This window comes from Leucoraja erinacea, chromosome 26 (genome assembly GCF_028641065.1).
Source record: "Leucoraja erinacea ecotype New England chromosome 26, Leri_hhj_1, whole genome shotgun sequence".
Classification (NCBI taxonomy): Eukaryota; Metazoa; Chordata; class Chondrichthyes; order Rajiformes; family Rajidae; genus Leucoraja; species Leucoraja erinaceus.
This window is the reverse complement of record NC_073402.1, coordinates 23,753,485-23,772,372: the sequence shown is the minus strand read 5'-3', so window position 1 is coordinate 23,772,372 and position 18,888 is coordinate 23,753,485. Positions and strand designations below refer to the sequence as shown.

The 18,888-nt window shown below is 44.4% G+C and overlaps 1 protein-coding gene across 1 annotated transcript in view; it reads right to left on the bottom strand.

Moving 5' to 3' along the window:
* Window positions 1–18,888, bottom strand: part of LOC129709831 (beta/gamma crystallin domain-containing protein 2-like) — a 75,315-nt gene that overhangs the window by 29,640 nt on the left and 26,787 nt on the right. Inside the window, exons 3-5 of the mRNA XM_055656440.1 lie at window positions 10,653–11,575; window positions 5,864–7,745; window positions 304–351 (exon numbers count right to left, since the gene is read on the bottom strand). Coding sequence (XP_055512415.1) covers window positions 304–351; window positions 5,864–7,745; window positions 10,653–11,575 — 2,853 coding nt within the window. The remainder of the gene's footprint in view (window positions 1–303; window positions 352–5,863; window positions 7,746–10,652; window positions 11,576–18,888) is intronic.

Sequence of the window (18,888 nt, the reverse complement as noted above, 5' to 3'; positions counted from 1 at the left end):
AACTTGGAATGGACAGGGCTTTTAAGAAAGAATGAACCAAAGCAGGAAGCAGTGATGGGTTCAGTTTTCAAAACTATATGGAGGGAATGGGGGTGAAAATGGCACAACTGGGATAAGAGCAGATCTCCAAGGTCAATTGACCTTTGTGTGGTTACTGCAATATCCTTTATTTTCATCAAAGAAAGAGATTCAAAATCACTTGGAGAAGGCAAGCAAGGCAAGCTGCACATTAAATTTGAGATTAGATTTAGCGAGCTTGAGAAATCCAAAGGCATTTGATCCCGTGCAGTTTGTATTTCTTACCTTGCCTGGCCGCGGGTTAATATGTTCATGTTCTTTTGGTTTTGATTTCTGAAAAGCAAAGTAGCACATTGTTGAAACATTTGACTAAAATTAAAAAGACTTCACATCACTGGCACAAGTACTTACAAATAACGTAGTGAGCATTGAAATGGTATGTGAGCCTGTAACTTAAAAACATACAGGTCACTTGGGAAGAACGCTGTTTTGCACAAATACCAATTGGCCTCTTCTCAGTTCGCTGGTTCGTGCATTGAGCTTAATGCCAGTCCTCCATCTTGCAGGCTGCCTCACATGCAAATAACTCCATCGTTTTGCCTCAAGTAGCTGCACCAACACTTTCTGGAGTTTATCTATCTCACTTAGCCCAGTTTGCAAATAACAATATTTACCTTTTAAGGAAGAGGATTCTTGCTCATGGTCGAAAAGGACCTGATTGAGGGATATTTTACACAATTCTTTCTTCTTTTTTTTTTTTTAAATTCATTTATTAGAAGTACAATAAGTTACAGTAATACACACCATATCTTATTACATTTGTGTACCCCTTCATTTGAAGGGGTATTTTTGAAGGGTTGTACCCCTTCAAATGAAGGGTTTTACACAATTCCGAAGACCATTTTGTTCTATTCAGTTTATGCCAAATCTCCGTCAATCTCATTCATCCACTTATTTCCCTGGAACCCACTCCCTCCAACTCGCCTCAATTCTCCAACCCGTCATCTATAATAGGAGTGATTTACAGTAACTGGGTAATCTCCCAACCAGCAGACCTCTGGGATGCGGGAAGAAGCCATAGGATCCAGGAGAAACCAATGCAATGATAAGGAGAAGGTACAAACTCCATACAGCACACGAGGTCAACATTGAATCTGTGTCATTGGTGCTGAAGGGAAGTGGCAACACCTCCTGAACCATTATGCTGCCTGACAGAATGTACATTGGAGGGGATTTGGAGGAGAAAAGACTTACAGATGAATGTGTCTCATAATCATGTAGATTGTCAACTCTCTGCCTAGTCAAATGCTTGAGCAATGGTCACTGATAGGAGGCATTGGGGTAGCTGTTACTTGGGTGAACTATAATTTAGCTAGAGCTGATGCAAGTGTAGAACAAGCTGTAGTGACACCACAAGCATCATTGAAATTGGCAGAATCTCGATTAGTAATGGTGCCAAGAGTTGTGGAGAGAAGGCAGGAGAATGGGGTCGAGAGGGAAAGATAGATCAACGATGATCGAATGGCAGAGTAGTCTCGATGGGCTGAATGGCCTAATTCTGTTCCTAGATCTTATGAAATGCCCAATTTATCTTCTGTAGACTTTGCCAGAATGAAGAAGGAGGGAAAAAAAATGTCTGGTGGTATCACACAGTGAAACAAGCCCTCATCACATTTTACACTCCAGGAGAAATGTATGTTCGCTCTGCATCTTCAAGAAATTGGGGAAGTGAAACTGGAAATGGCAAACAGGAAGAAAGTTATTTTAAAACTGTTTTTAAGTTACAGCGATCCAATTTCTTCCAATCAGCCATATTTCTTCAGGATGTGACACAAGCCAGTTTATCTCTCACCCCCCCCCTCCAAAAGATTACTCTTCACAAGCTCCATGAATCAATGACTTAACCAAGTCTCTTGCTCTCACTTCTCAATTGAGGTATGGTTTTAGATCATAAGACCAAAAGAGATTGGAGCAGAACAAGGCCATCCTCCTCTAGACCCTCTCCAAGGCCAGCACATCTTTCCTCAGATATGGGACCCACAATTGTTTCCCTTAAGGGCCTGCTCCACTTTCACGTCCTAATTCACGACCTCTGCCGAGTTTGCCCTCGACTCATACTCGCAGCATGGTCGTCACGAGGTCATAGGCAGGTTGTGATGCTAGTCGTAGGTACTCGTGGTATCAAGTTGGTCGGGGCATATTTCTAGCCTGATGAAAATTGTCCACGAGTAAAAAAGGTCATGAATTAGGTCGTGAACATGGGACAGGCCCTTCACACTGTCGGCTCTTACAGCTGTAATCTGGACACTCTCCCTCCAAGTACACTTGTATAGATCTCTAACTTATTCTTCAATCGCTCCTCTCCACCATGATGGACAGCACGGTGGCGCAGCGGTAGAGTTGCGGCCTTACAGCGCTTGCAGCACCAGCGAACCGGGTTTGATCCCGACTATGGGTGCTATCTACATGGAGTTTGAACGGTCTCCCCATGACCACTTGGGTTTTCTCCCACATCTTCGCTTTCCTCCCACACTTTAAGGACATTCAGGTATGTAGGTTAATTGGCTTGGAGTATGTGTAAAATTGTCTTTAGTGTGTGTTGGACAGTATTAATGAGCGGGATGGTTGCTGGTTGGTGCAGACTCAGTGGGCTGAAGGGCCTATTTCCGCTCTGTACCTCTAAACTAAAAACAGGCAACTACTCCTGGATCCAGCCTACCCTGCCCAATCCGTTATCTTTCAAGAAAAAGGTAGAAAAAATGTTTGCACTTGTTTTTGCTTTCTTCCTTTACCGAACAAAGTCAATTCCATGGTTACACAGAAAAGCTTTCAAAATTCCTCATATGCAGCAGCATCTATGGAGCGAAGGAAATAGGCAACGTTTCGGGCCGAAATCATTCTTCAGTCTAACCCGTCTGAAGAAGGGTTTCGGCCCGAAACGTTGCCTATTTCCTTCGCTCCATAGATGCTGCTGCACCCGCTGAGTTTCTCCAGCTTGTCTGTGTAACCTTCGATTCTCCAGCCTCTGCCAGTTCCCTCTTTAACAAAGTCAATTCCATATTCATCTCTTTCATGAAGCAAAAACTAGTCCCATCTTCCATCAGTATATGTGCAGCTTTAATCATCAGGTGACCTTGGCCCTGCTCTAGTTATCGACTAATTTTGCCCTTGCAACAATCCGGCTTTGCAGCACGAACAGTTTGGTGACTGTTTCAATATTGACTCAGTGGAAGAAGAAAGTTTTACAACTTTTTACACTGAAGCCCAGAAACGCTAACTCTGGTTCAAAAGGGCATTAGGCTTCATTCATGCATATACACATGCAAAGCCCCAGGAACACACTGGCTCAAACACAGGCATTCACACACAATTTTGCTATGCATCTAGTTTTAAAGAAGCACTTAATGTTTAAGAAGGAACTGCAGATGCTGGAAAATCGAAGGTACACAAAAGGTCCGAAGAAGGGTTTCGGCCTGAAAAGTTGCCTATTTCCTTCGTTCCATAGATGCTGCTGCACCCGCTGAGTTTCTCCAGTATTTTTGAGTACCTTTAAAGAAGCGCTGTTTGTTTTGCCCAGAGAGAGAGAGAGAGAGAGAAATAAAAATCACACTTCTTCAAAAAGGCTAGTTGTTAAATTTGAAAGATTTTTGGATCAAGCTACTTCTGTGGATATAATACAATCCATTAATGTAAGGAGTGGAGCAGATATTCTGAATTGGACCTTAATTAACCCAGGCAAGGAATAGTGTGACCTATAACACACACCATGGATACTATTTGTTTTCTGTTTTATGCATTAACTGATAATGTGGAGAAATAAGGAAGTGCAGAAGCTGGTTTGCAAAAAAAGATGCAAAGTGCTGGAGTACCTCAGCAGGTCAGGCAGCATCTCTGGAGAGCATGGATAGGTGATGTAACAGTTCAGGACACCTTCGGACTGATTTTTTGTATTTTCACATCTGTTCCCCAGAGGGATGCAAACGAGCAGAAGGAGGACATGATGTGGATGGGTGATGTTTTGGGTCAAGACGTTTCTTCAGTCTGATTGTTGGGAGGGAGAAAGCTGGAAAATATGTGTAGGCAAGATAAAGCTAGGCAAGTGATAGGTGGATAGACACAAAAAGCTGGAGTAGCTCAGCGGGTCAGACATCATCTCTGGAGAAAGGGAATAGGTGACGTTTCGGGTCGAGACCCTTCTTCAAACCAAGAGTCAGGGGAAAGACAAACGAGAGATATAGACAGCTATATAGAACAAATGAATGAAAGATATCTAAAGGTGAGGGGGATTTTATTTAGCAGGAATTCCCTGCCACAGAGGGCAGTGGAGGCCAAATCACTGGATGGATTTAAGAGGGTTAGATGGAGCTCTAGGGGCTAGTGGTATCAAGGGATATGGGGAGATTGTTCAAGAAGGAACTGCAAAAGCTGGAAAATCGAAGGTAGACAAAAATGCTGGAGAAACTCAGCGGGTGAGGCAGCATCTATGGAGCGAAGGAAATAGGCAACGTTTCGGGCCAAAACCCTTCTTCAGACTGATTCATGGTGGGGGGTGGAGGGGGGGGCGGGAAGAAGAAAGGAAGAGGAGGAGCCAGAGGGCTGAGGGAGATATGGGGAGAGAACGCAGGCACGGGTTATTGATTGGGGACAATCGGCCATGATCACAATGAATGGCCCCCTCCTGCACCTATTTTCTATGTCTATGTCTATATGTCAGATGGGTGTGATACAACTGGGATTACCTGCCTCTCAACCACCCTTGTAAATAACACAACTTACAACCATCACCAGCCTGACTCTCCTCTCCCCCCTGATCTTTGCAGTCTTTATCGGTTAACAACCTGAAAGGATTTCTGAAAACCTACCTCACCAACACAGTAATCAGCAACAGTCTCATCCCAACCTGTGATGACAACACATATAAAGTATGTGCTCTCTCGAGCCCTTAGGGAATTTTATTAAATTCTGTTTTTATGCAATATATTTGGGATCTTTTCTCAAAAAATTCCGAAGGAATGGAACCTGCATCAAAATCCCAAATAATAAGCTGTTCAGAATATAGGCTGCCCATCTGAATAATGCACTATTGAACCTCAGGTGAAATTCTGCACACATTTGACCTACGTATTTTTTTTTACTCATTCATTAATCCCCTCAATGTTTGCCAATTCTCCAAGCAATCTTTAGATTTTTGTTTGATTTTCCGTTGATTCAGGATGGAAACAGGCCCTTTGGCCCACCTGGTCAATATATTGCATCGAATCGCTGGATAGTGATCAAGAGGTGGAAATATCTTAGAAACATAGAAACATAGAAAATAGATGCAGGATTAGACCATTTGGCCCTTCGAGCCTGCACCACCATTCATTATGATCATGGCTGATCATCCAACTCAGTATCCTATACCTGCCTTTTCTCCATACCCCCTGATCCCTTTAGCCACAAGGGTCACAACTAACTCCCTCGTAAATATGGCCAATGAACTGGCCTCAACCACCCTCTGTGGCAGAGAATTCCAGAGATTCACCACTCTCTGTGCAAATTGTTTTTTTCTCATCTCGGTTCTAAAAGACTTCTCCCTTATCCTCAAACTGTGACCCCTTGTTCTGGACTTCCCCAACATCGGGAACAATCTTCCTGCATCTAGCCTGTCCAACTCCTTTAGAATTTTGTACGTTTCTATAAGGTCCCCCCTCAATCTTCTAAATTCTAGCGAGTACAAGCCGAGTCTATCCAGTCTTTCTTCATATGAAAGTCCTGTCATCCCAGGAATCACTTTGGTGAACCTTCTCTGTACATTAAGATACTCTGTATCTTAAAACGTTGGTGAAGGAAATTTTCTACTCACCCATGAATCTGGAAAAGCGGTCAATTTCCCAGGTTTTTTTTCCGAAGGTTGAGACATTTTTTGCGTTCGAAGGTCCCTTCCACTATCTGACAGGCGAGAGTACCCAGGTAGCAATCTTTCTGAGATGCTGAATGGCAGGCTGTCCGTTCCAGCATCCATGCTTCCATTGGAAGAGTTGGCAAGGAAATTGGGTGTTGATAATTTATCCAAGGCTACAGTTGTTGTGGGAACATTGTCTTGTGACCAACTTCTCAGCACAGAGTTTTGTGTCGTTGTTGGCGGTTTACTGACTCGACTTTTAGTCACTGATCCTAGGCTGAAATCCAGTGACTTGCTGGAAAAAGATTCTAGAGGCGTCCGATAAGTGGAAAACAAAACGCTGTTGCTAATTCGAGAGCGAAGGCCGTCTCCACTAAGGGCCTCAGTGTCTTCCTTATTAGCAGTGCCGTCTACATTGAAAGAGAGGATTGGAAGAGAGGATTGGAAGACTACGCTGCTCTCTGCAGAAATACGAGGTACAACAATTTTGGGCTTCTCCTTAAACTGCAGCATCATTTGCCCAGGGGTGATATTTTCTTTCTTCGTCAATCTCTTTGTGAAATCCATTTTAGGAATTTCCAAAACTGGTTTAATGGGTGAGTTGGCCTGAAGTATTTCATCAATGGCCACAGACTCTGCTGGCTGCTGTGGCCCCTCAGTGATTGGTGATGATGGAAAACACTTTGAATCAGTTTGATCCTCTTTAATCGGAGGCAATGTGGATACGGGAGAAGTGAGGGAAAGAGATCTCTGGATTCTTGAATTTCTATTGCGATTCAAGAGAATGGGAACATCCAGGCTACGAATGGTGTCTACAAACCCGTCTATTTCTGACTGATTATCAGGGTCATCTCTGGCATTTGTGAGCCTTTTCTTCATTCTATTTTGAAAGAAGTCATCATTCAATGATAGTTGATTATCTATAAGCTGGTTTCCAGATGGTTGAAGCTCTTGGCCACTATTTCCTTCTCCAATATTCTCATCTAATTTGAGTGTTTGTGCTTGAGATTCTGCATTGACCACTGAGGAGCTTTCAAACTTGATGTCTTTTGCGATCCCCATAGGCTTTTGCAAAAGCACACTTTGTGAACTGTTTGCTGGCATTTCAGTGTCATGCACGTTCACGGAGTCCGTGGGGAAATTTAGAGCACTTTGTTGTGACCCTTGTTGGGGATTGAAGAGGGAGCTTTCAATCGATTGTGGCACAGAATTCAAGTTTAATGTTCCAGATGCACGGTGCACATAGCTTGGAGGGGTAACCGCTTCAGCAAAAAGACCATTCTGCTTAGGGCTCTGTGGATACAAAGTATCCATCTGCTGAGAATGTCCAGTAGAATTTGCATTCTGCAAAGCACTGGCTTCATCACATTGAAGCTCTTCGATAGACTCCTGAGTAAGATCACATCCAATTGTCCTGATACAGGTGAGTGAATCTACTTTGCTCTGGTTCCCCACATCATCACTCAGTGTTGAACTGTACGACAAACGGCCAACCTTCTGATGGTTGTTTTCCTTCGTTTCAGCCGGGTCACTTCCATTGACAATAATTTCATCCTTAATGAGTACTTTATACATTTTATTGTTCAGATCTTCTTTACTTGTCTGCCGTGTACTTTCACTCACTCCATCACCATTTTGGTGCACTGTGCTGTTTTCAGCATGTGGAAAGCCTGAGGTCGGAGAAGGCGCATGAGAGGATAGGTGCTGGTCTGTTTGAGGACCTACTTCATTGTTGGTGCTCATTGTCTTGGGATCACTTTCCACTTTGTTGCAGCTGACTATTAACCCCCCTACTTGCTGTAGGGGCTCAGGCAGGCTGGCCGGCTTCTGTCGATCTGGTTTACTGAGAAAAAATAATAATAAATAATTGATGCTTTTCTCTAGAAACACAAGATATCAGAAAGTAACAGAACTTCAAAAAGAACCAATTTTTACATGAGCCTACCAAGTCTTAGGTCGAGGTTGAGAAGTGATGTGTTTCTCATGTCTATTCAAGACATAGGCCATTCAGCTAATCAAGTTCATATCAGCTCTTAGAGCATTCCCATTAATCCCATGCTTCTGCCCACTACTTACTTAATTGGTGACTTTGATCAGACTTTGCTGCCTTAACCTTGCACTAAACTTCCCTTATCATGTATCTATACGCAGTAATAGGTCAATTAGAATTGTAAAACCTCGGTACACATGACAATAAACTATACTGAGGTTGCTATGTAGCCTAGTCTCTCTCACATGCTTCCCCTGATTCCCCCAACATCAACATTTTACTAACTTTCTTACCAACAAGCAGCAAAACAGAAAATGCTAGGAAACGGGAAGCATTGTGCAAAGAGAAACTGTCAATGTTTTAGGCTTGTGATCCTTCTCAGAAACTCGGTACCACAAAAATAGAACAGCTGCTCAAATACCAAAAAAAGGAATTCAAGAGAAATGTCTTTACCAAGGAACTGGAGCAGGTGAATGGCATAGATTGATTTAAAGAGGAAGCAAGATAAGCATCTCACAATAGTAGTAACGTTGATAAATTAAGATAGATTGGTGACTGAAGTGATACATAATCACAGACATGTTTGCTCCTGTGTTGTAGATTCAATCGTGTTGTGGTTGTAATTGTTTGTAAGGAAATTCATCAAAGTAAATGGAATGGATCACCTCTATTCTGGAACATAATGCTATGCAAGTTATACCACAGTGTACAAGGCAGTGGGAATCCCCAGGTTAATTTTGGACACATCTCCAAAATGATATATTAGTACTGAAAATACAAGATAGATTCACCAAAAAGGTGCCAGAGAGAAAATGATAATGTTCAAAGGCAGGTAGATTTAGTCCTCGTTTTAGTGATCCAATTAAGGTGTTTAAGGTGCTCAAACTATGTGTGTTTTTTATTGTCACGTGTACCGAGGTACAGTGAAAAGCTTGTTGTCGTGTGCTATCCAGTTAGCAGAAAGATCACATACACAATCAAGCCATCCGCACCGCACACATACAGGATAAACGTGATAAAGTGTAGTGCAAGATGAAGTCCAGTAAAGTCTGATTATTTAGTAGGGTAGATAGCGTTGAAGTGTTGCCATTGGTTTGGCATGTTTGGTGAGCAAGAAGATAAACAAGGCCAAATCAGGAAGCAATTCTGCGTGTGAAAAACATGTCAAACTCTTTTTCAAACAAAATGGAGAATGTTTTCCTCCACAGATGCTGCCTGACTTGCTGAATTCCACCCGCAGCTATTTAGTGCTCAAGATGAACCATCTGCAGTCTCCTCGTTAGGTTCTTGTCAAGCAAGTGTATAAGTGAAGTTCAACCATTAACCAACCATGATCTCATTGAATGTAAATAAAGCAAGCTGCTGTCTGATGTAATGAAGCATTAAACACTGATGTGGGCAGTTACCATTTCAAACATGGACCTCTGGTGTTCATTATATCCCAATTGGGACATAAGGCAGCAACTCTGTCGCTGTGCCACTGTGCTGAGAGGGGCATCGTGGAACGGGGGTCTGTGGGGCAAGTTTTTTTTAATTTTTACACCAAGGTTGGTGAGTGCCTGGAATGTGATGCTGGGGATGGTGGTGGAAGCAGCTAGTTAGAGATATTTTAACTGGTATATGAATATGCAGTGATTGGAGGGAACTGAGTTATGTGCTGGTGATGGTCTTGACATCATGTTCGGCACATACATTGTGGGTCAAAGGGCCTGCTCTTGTGCTGTACTGTTCTATGTTCCAATCTCAGACTGCAATGTTGGGGCTGGGGATTCTAGTGTTTCTACCGAACTGTGGAATGGAAAGCCCTGACCATCTCTCACCTGACAATATTTAATTCCTCAACCCTTCCATAAAACAACTTTTGGCAACCCTTGCCACTCTATAAAGTGAGCAGGGTCAAACTAGCGACTGGCACCTGCCCACCCACCCTACCGCAATCCCTTGAACAGCCCCACAAACTATCTTCGTAAACTATAGGAGCAGAATTAGGCCTTTCGGCCCATCAAGTCTGCTCCGCCATTCAATCATGGCTGGCTGATCTATCTTTCCCTCTCAACCCCATTCTCCCCACGACCCTTGACACCTGTACTAATCAAAAATCTATCTATCTCTGCCGTAAAAAATATCCATTGACTTGCCCTCCACAGCCTTCTGTGGCAATGAATTTCACAGATTCACCGCCCTCTGACTAAAGAAATTCCTCCTCATCTCCTTCCTAAAGGTACGTCCTTTAAGTGTACGTCTTTACACCTTCAGTCAGCATTTAAAGTTTCACATTGTGTGGCAGGAGCTGGTCCCCCCCCTCCTCTTTGGAGATTGTGTCCGTTTGCAGCGGTCTCTGCTTGAAGTCGCCTGCGGTATAAGTGTCAACCGATCCATTGGGGACAGGGTCCCAGTGTGTGACCGAGAGAGCCAGCGACACTTCTTTCAACCTACTTCCCGGTTTTAGCCACAGGATAAATCTAACGATAACACCCAGTGAGACTGTGAATCTGTGCAATTCTCTGCCACAGAAGGCCGTGGAGTGAAACATCTAATTCACTGGAGGTTTTCAAGTTAGATTTAGCTCTTGGGGCTAAAGGAATCAAGGGATAATGGGGAAAAAGGAGGAATTTTAGATGATCAGACATGATCATATTGCATGGCGGTGCTGGCTCGAAGGGCTGAATGCATCTATTTTTCGATGTTTCTATGTTCTATTGTCTTGTGCGTGAAAGCAGGGTGATTCGGAGCCGTGCGGGGAGGAGGGGAATCACTCACCTGTTAGCCCGGACAGCGGGCGTCTGCGATAGGAAGCGGCTAAATCCCGGGTCCCGGGGGCTGAGACGTGGTGAGACGTGTCCGTGGACAGGTGTCGGCGTCGGCGAGGGCTTGTCTCTTCCCGAGGCTTGCAGCTGATTGAAACCAACGAGGGGCGGCTCCTCGAAATTCGCCACATACCTCCGACATTCCTCAGCGCTGGGAGACGCAACTGGCTCCGCAGGTTTGCCCGGGTTCAGGCTGCCGCTCTCTGCCATCTCTATCTGCCCCTCGCCCGCTCCTCCTAGTCTCCGCCCGTCACCCGTGTCTGCCGAAACCAAGCCAGCCGCATGCCCCCCTTCCGTGGCCAGTGTGATACCGATATCCAACCTAGTCCTTGTCACTTGGGGAGGAGCTGCTTTACCCGAGGGGTGACTTAACAAAACCCTGGTGGATCCACAATCGCCCCCTAAAACTTGCCCACAAGTACTGAGTGGTGATCCTACAGACCCGGGGGTCTTGTAGAGTCTGTCACCTGTATCTTCAACTGTGGCCAGGTAGGTATTTAAAATCTCTTCGACCCAGGCTGCGAGGTTGTGTCCCGCTGCAGCTACCGGGGGACTAGCTTGGTTTGGATTAGGAAAGCTGTAACTTGGGAGCACGATGTATTTTACTGGTTGTGACAGTGGTCTTGTAGCTGGGATCTGAGCGTGTAACTTACTGGGGATGGGCGCGTCTAACTTGCTGGGCTCCCTTGAAGCGACGCCGTGTGGCCGCTCTCTCTGGCTGCCTTCGGGACCCCCCGTTCCCCTCTCCCACCGCCCCGTCGCTGCTACAAGGGGCGAGGACACTGAAGGACTGGGACCCTCGCCCACCTCCCCACACTCTTCCAAAACCTGCCCTGCGCTGCTCGGGTCTGACTGGGGAAAGCTGCAATTCCGTCTCTGTGAAACAAGAAAGAAACCAGAGCGAGCATTAGACGTGAGGTTTAAATGATCAACAGTCGTTTGAAAGAATTGACTGGCACCTCGCCACAGTGCGGCTTTCCTTGTGCTATCACATTGAACTCTGGTTCATTACTGAATCGACTTATAAATGTAATTGCTAATAAAAGGAAGTACTTGTAATAAACTGAATATTCCAGAAAAAACCGCAGGTCAGGCAACCTCTACCAAGAACAGCAGAGGAACTGGGTCTTCGGGTGAAGAAGGGTCTCGGCCCCAAACGTCACCCATTCCTTCTCTCCAGAGATGCTGCCTGCCCCGCTGAATTACTCCAGCATTTTGTGTCTATCTTCGGCCCACAATGTCTGTGCCTGACATAAATTAATCACATCTGCCTGCACATGGTGGTAGAGTTGCTGCCTCACAGCTCCAGAGACCCGGGTTCGATCCTGGCTACAGGCGTTGTCTGTACGGAGTTTTACGTTTTCCTTGTCACCGTGTGGGGATTTTCTGAGTGATCCGGTTTCCTCTCACACCCCAAAGACCAACGGGTTTGTACTGTGTCGGAAAGCTTAAAGACACATTCAGAAATAAATATAGAACCTTCCACCATTCAAATCTCTCCTGGTGTCAACTCTGCTTCCCTCCATAATGCCCTTGCCAAGGACCCTGCCCTCCCATGGCACTGAACACTTAGCATCTCCACCTGAAATGCCACCTATTCCTTTTCCCCAGAGATGCTGTCCGACCCGCTGAGTTACTCCAGTACTTTTTGTCTTATCTTCGGTTTAAACCATCATCTGCAGTTCCTTCCTACACTCTATCCTCTCAACTACCAAAGTCCAGGGCTAGTCCCACCATCCTCACCTAAAACTTCAAACAAACTTCATTTCACCCGACCCAGAACCACTGGAAATTCTATTTTGACTGTTTGCGTTTCTGAGATTTATGTAAATCCAAATTGTGGTTATGCAAAGAAGACAAACAGGTTTGATGCATATATATTTGAGTGCAAAAATGTCCCCAGGCCTCCCCTGGTTTAGTGGGAGTTAAATTACTGTGACTTATGTCACTGCACCTACTTTGCACCTGACTGTGTAAAAATATAATGCGTAGAAACAGCAAATAAGGTCATAAGTGATAGGAACAGAATTAGGCCATTCAGCCCATCAAGTCTACTCCGCCATTCAATCTTGGTTGATCTATCATTCCTTCCTTGCCCCATTCCCCTGCCTTCTCCCCATAACCCCCGATACCTGTACTATTCAAGAATCTATCCATTGATGGATGCTGGTTTACACCGAAGATAGACACAAAATGTTGGAACTGCAGATGCTGCCTGACCCGCTCAGTTGCTCCAGCATTTAGTGTAAATATTACACTGGCCCTCGGTGTTTTCAATCTATCAATGTCCCACTCTGTAAAGCTTGAAGAAGGGTCTCGACCTGAAAAGTCATCCATTCCTTCTCTCCAGACATGCTGCCTGTGCCACTGAGTTACTCCAGCTTTTTGTGTCTATCTTTACTTTAAACGCCACTGGATTACATGGGTTTTTTTTCCCCTGCAATGAGGCTTGCCCTTTCTGACACAGTTTTGGTCTGGCAGATTGCAGCAAAAAAACAACATACTAAATCATACATTTATGGTCTGCATGGACTGTTGTGCCTAAGGGCCTGTTACTGTACTGTCTGACTCAATGACTTCTGGACATGACCTTGTGAGTGATGGTCAGTGTTGTAATGAAGGGGAATACAGGAACCAACACTGACTGTGACTCATTAGGTCATGTCCAAACGTCATTGAGTCACAGCAAGGCTCACATCAGCACCCAGGATAAACGGCCATAGAACAACACAGAACAGAAGGGAGACCATTCAGCCCATCATGCATGTACCATTATGTGGTGGATCTAGTGATTATGTTTCTATGTCAAGTAATTCTCGAAATGCTTTTGAATGTTACGATGGAATGCGGTTCCACTGAATTTCAGGCTTGAAATTCCGGATCACCTGGGTCACATTCATTTCCTTGTTGCTCCTGCTTATTTTGCAAATCAATGCCCTTTGTTTTACACCCTATCGGCCAATTCCTCCATATGAACACCTTCAAAGAAATCTTGAATACATAGATTTATGGCATGGAAACTGGCCAAGCAGCTCTCTGGTTCCATGCTATTGTGCAACCATTTGCACTCAAGTCAACTATCCAACATTATAGAAGCACCTAAACCTTTGAGAGGCATAAATAGGTCAAAAGGTCAGTGTTTTTGTTCTTGCAATGTTGATGTCAAATACTAGGTGACAGAGATTGAAGGTGAGAGGAGGAGAAATTAATGGAGGTAAACAACGCATGTTTATTTTTATACAGAGGGCAGTAAGTTAGTTTGGTGAAGTTTATTGTCATGTGTACCAAGGTACAGTGAAAAGCTTTTGTTGCATGCTAACCAGCTAGTGGAAAGACAACACATGATTACAATCGAGCCACTCGTGGTGGACAGATACATAATAAGGGAATAACGTTTAGTGCAAGGTTAAGCCAGTCAGGTCCAAACAAAGATAGTCCGAGGATCACAGATGAGGTAAATAGTAGTTCATGACTGCTCTCAGGTTGCGGTAGGATGATTCAGTTGCCTGATAACAGCTGGGAAGGAACTGAATCTGGAGGTGTGTATTTTTACACTTTTATACCTAGAGGTTGCCCGGAATGTGCTGCCAGGTTATGTGGTAGAAATAAATGAGCAACATTTAAGAAGACTGGATAGCACGCAACAAAAAAAACTTTACATGGTACCTCAGTACACGTGGCAATAAATTAAACTATATTTAGATAACCATGTGATGAGGCAGAAGATAGAGAATCATGGTGCTGGCAGATAGGATTAATTTGGATTAGTATCCTGGGCAGCCCAGACATTGTGGGCTGAAGGGCCATTACATTCCCCCAGATTCTTCCTTGTAGCACATACAATTGTAATTTACAATGGCCAATTAGCATGTCAAACAGTTCTTTAAGAAAGAACTGCAGATGCTGGAAAAATCGAAGGTAGACAATAATGCTGGGGAAACTCAGCGGGAAACTCAGGCAGCATCTATGGAGCGAAGGAATAGGTGACGTTTTGGGTCAAGACCCTTCTTCAGTTTCTCCAGCATTTTTGACAACATTTCAAACAGGACATCTTCAGATTCTGGGAGGAATTGAAGTACGCAGAGGAAACAAACATTATCTACATGGTATACATGCAAACTCCACACAGACAGCATCAGGGATCCAGAGTAAATCGAGTCATTGGCCATGTGAGAATCAATTGCTCAACTAGATGTGTCATCTACAAATTAGAACACTATCAAATTTCCTTTTAACCTTGGCCACCCTCATCAATTTCTCCTCCCTACTACAATCTTAGCAAAGTGCAGAATATGAACTGGCCCTTGGGCCCATAATGACTGTGCTGAAACAAGATGCCAAGACCAACTGTTATCTGCCTGCACGTAACGCATATCCCTCCATTCATTGCAAATCTATGCGCCTATCCAAAAATATCTTAAATGCCACCATCATATCTGCCCCCACCCCCCCAGGCAGCTCTTTCCAGGCACTTACTGCCCTTTGTGTAAGAAAACTTGCCCCGCACCTTCTTTTAACTTTTCCCCTCTCACCTTAAAGTTATGCTCTCTGGTATTTTAATATTTCCATCCAGGAAAAAGGGTTTTCTCTAGCCCTCTCATCAGGTCTCCCCTCCAATGTACCAGAGAAAATAATACCCCCTAATCCAGGCATTCTGGTAAACCTCCTCTGCATCCTTTCCAAAGCCTTCCCATCCTTCCGGCAATGGAACAACCAGAACTGCACACACTACTCCTAATGCTGCCTAACCAAAGTCCTATAAAACTGCCACATGACTTTCTGACTCTTATACTCAATGCCCCGACCAATGAAGGCAAGCCTATCATATACCATATTTGCCACTCTATCTACATGTTGCCATTTTCGGAGAGCTATGGACTTGGACTCCAAGATCCCTCGAAACATCAATGCTGTTGAGGGTCTTGCCATTAATTGTATATTTTCTCCTTATGTTTGATCCCTTAAGTGCGACACCTCACACTTGCTTGGATTAAACTCCATCTGCCATTTCTTCACCCATTTCTGTAGCAGATTTATGCCCAGCTGTATACTTTGACAGCCTTCCTTACAGTACACGACCACAGCAATCTTGGTTTCATCTGAAAATTTACTAACCAATCCATTTACGTTTAAATCCAAGTCATTTGTATATATCAAAAACAAAAGTCCCAGCACAGATCCCAGTGGAACTCCACTCATCACAGACCTCTAGGCTGAACATTGTTCTTCCACCACAACCCTGCCTTCTCCTTAAACACGTTCTGATTAAACCACTATTAATACCGTGCGTTTTAATCTTCTAGATTAGCCAACCGTGGTGGACTTTATCAAATGCCTTACTAAAATGTCTCAGTCTGAAGAAAGGGTCCCTAACCATCAGTGGTGGACCTACATTTATGGGGCCCTGAAGCTTGAACTCTTATGGGGGCCCCTTCACAACCAGCAACAGGGTCTGGGTAGCCACTGTTATCTTCTTCAATGGGGTTGTTCCACGACAGATCACCACAAATTTTAATTTCTGTCATAAATGTTAATAGCGTTTTAAATTATTTATAATTATTTTACATTAATACATTTAGAATGAAACATCCTTAATTTGTTTACGGCTAGCCTACATGATGCTTTAATAACCTTTAAATTTATATTTTAACATTTATTTTGTATTGAATTACACTATACTATTAAATATTATTATTTAAAAAAAACCTCTTCGCTAGTAGATCTTACAAAAATTTTAAGTAATGTGGACTCAGCATGATATTCACCTCCAGAATAAAAAGTAGGAAGCATTGGTCGGTGGTCCAGGAGGCTGGTTGAAGGCATTTTCAAAAAATTGAAAGTGATTCTCAATCTTTCTGCTGGTAGTTTACAAAACAGAAGCTTAGAATTTTTCTAACGCATAAGCAGTAAAATAACCCCCAAAAGATATATATTTCATGAAATAGACAATAGGTGCAGGAGTAGGTCATTCGGCCCTTCGAGCCAGCACCGCCATTCACTGTGATCATGGCTGATCATCCACAATCAGTACCCTGTTCCTGCCTTCTCCCTATATCCCTTGATGCCGCTATCTTTAAGAACTCTATCTATCTCTCTCTTGGAAGCCTACAGATAATTGGCCTCCACTGCCTTCCGAGTTAGAGAATTCCACAGATTCACAACTGTGTGTGAAAAAATATTTCCTCACCTCCGCTCTAAATGGCACACCCTTTAGTCTTAAACTGTGGCCCCTGGTTCTGGACTCACCCAGCATTGCAAACACATTTCCTGCCTCTAGCAAGTCCATACCCTTAATAATCTTATATGTTTCAATGAATGGGCTCATACAGCTAAAAAAAAAAGTTACTTGAAATGTCTCTTTGCCTAGCACTGAGATGAGAAAAAACATTTCACCTAGAGTTGTGAATTTGTGGAATTCTCTGAACAAGAAGGCAGTGGTCTCGTCTCCTTCAGCAGCACCTCGATCTCCTTTCCTGAGCTCAGACACCCACTTCTCCTCACCTCACCTACGCTCATTTCCCCTCACCTACGCACCTACACCTCGACTAATCCCCTCGCCTCTCTAAACCCCACACCTCGAAGATACCTCACTACCAAACTTCTCCACACACCCAAACCTCGCCTCGACTAAACCACACCTCACTAAACCTCACCCCTCAAATAAACCTCACACCTCACCTCACCTCACACCTTAACCCCACCTCAACTAAACTAAACCTCCACCTCACAGCTAACCTCCCCCTCATGACTAATCCACTGCCTTGACTAATCGCCGCCTCTCTCCCGCACCCCCCCCCCACCCACCCACCCCCCCCCCCCCCCCCCGACTGTTGGCGGTGCCTCACATGTGCAGAACGGCTCCAATCAGGGGGCAGGGCCGAGCGCGGAGAGCGACGCAAGCGCATTGCCCAAGAAAGCCGGTGGGTGGGGAAGGGAGGGGCGCACTCACGGTGATGTTAACATCGAGCCCGAGCCTCGCCCGCAGCAGCCGCAACCCCTCCCCGCAGGAGCGGGAGAGAGGTGCGGATTAGTCGAGGCGGGGATTATGTGTGAGGTGGGAGGTTTAGTCGAGGCGAGGTTAAGTGAGTTGAGGTTTAAGAGTGAGGTGAAGTTTTGTCGAGGCCAGGGGTTTAGCCGAGGTGAAAAGTCAGATTCATTTTTCGGAAAATGATATGTATGCACTGAGTACGAGCAGCTTTTAATTTCATTCTACATGTATAGTGACAATAAATGACATATCATATCATAATGGCATATCAAAAAATCCGGAATTCTGATTAAAAACGGAAGAATATCTGGACTAAAGTCGCTTCTGGGGCCCCTCTGGTAGTAGGTGCCCTGAGCTTAAGTTTCATTAGTTTCATAGTAGATCCGCCCCTGCTAACCATAACATTGCCAATTCAATCCCTCCAGAGATGCTGCCCGACCTACTGAGTTACCCGAAGTAAGGTATCGCCCGGAAACGTCGCCTACTTCCTTCGCTCCATAGGTGCTGCCTCACCCGCTGAGTTTCTCCAGCATTTTTGTCTACCTTCGATTTTCCAGCATCTGCAGTTCCTTCTTAAACTCTGAGTTACTCTAGCACTTTGTGTGTTAACCTAGCACTTTGTCCTGCATCTGCAGTTCCCTGTGTCTGCGTTTAACGCTGTCTGCTTTAATGAAGATACTCAGTTTTAAATAAGTCGCTCAGAGATCTCCTCGGCTTTTCAAATAATGTTGTACAAAAGGCAGCACCTCTGCTGCTAAAGCAGCCTCTCTGTGCAGCGCAGAAAGTATCAACTTGATTACGTTCGACAGATAGCACAATGGGCTAAGAGTTCGGCTGGCGACCGGAAGGTAGCCGGTTCAAATCCCGCTTGGAGTGCATACTGTCGTTGTGTCCTTGGGCAAGACACTTCACCCACCTTTGCCTGTAATGGAATGTAATTACGGCGGCAGGCGCGGGCACACCGCGACGCCCTGTGTCTCCCTTTCAAGGGAGATGCTAAAAATGCATTTCGTTGTCTCTGTACTGTACACTGACAATGACAATAAATTGAATCATTTCATTTCATTTTTTCATTTCATTTCAAGGCACTGGAGCAAGATACAACTCACATGCTGAAACACTCAGCAGGACTTATTAAATAAAGCAGAAGTGAAAACATAATCATAATGGAATCAATGTCACAATTTTTTGCCCTTTGCAA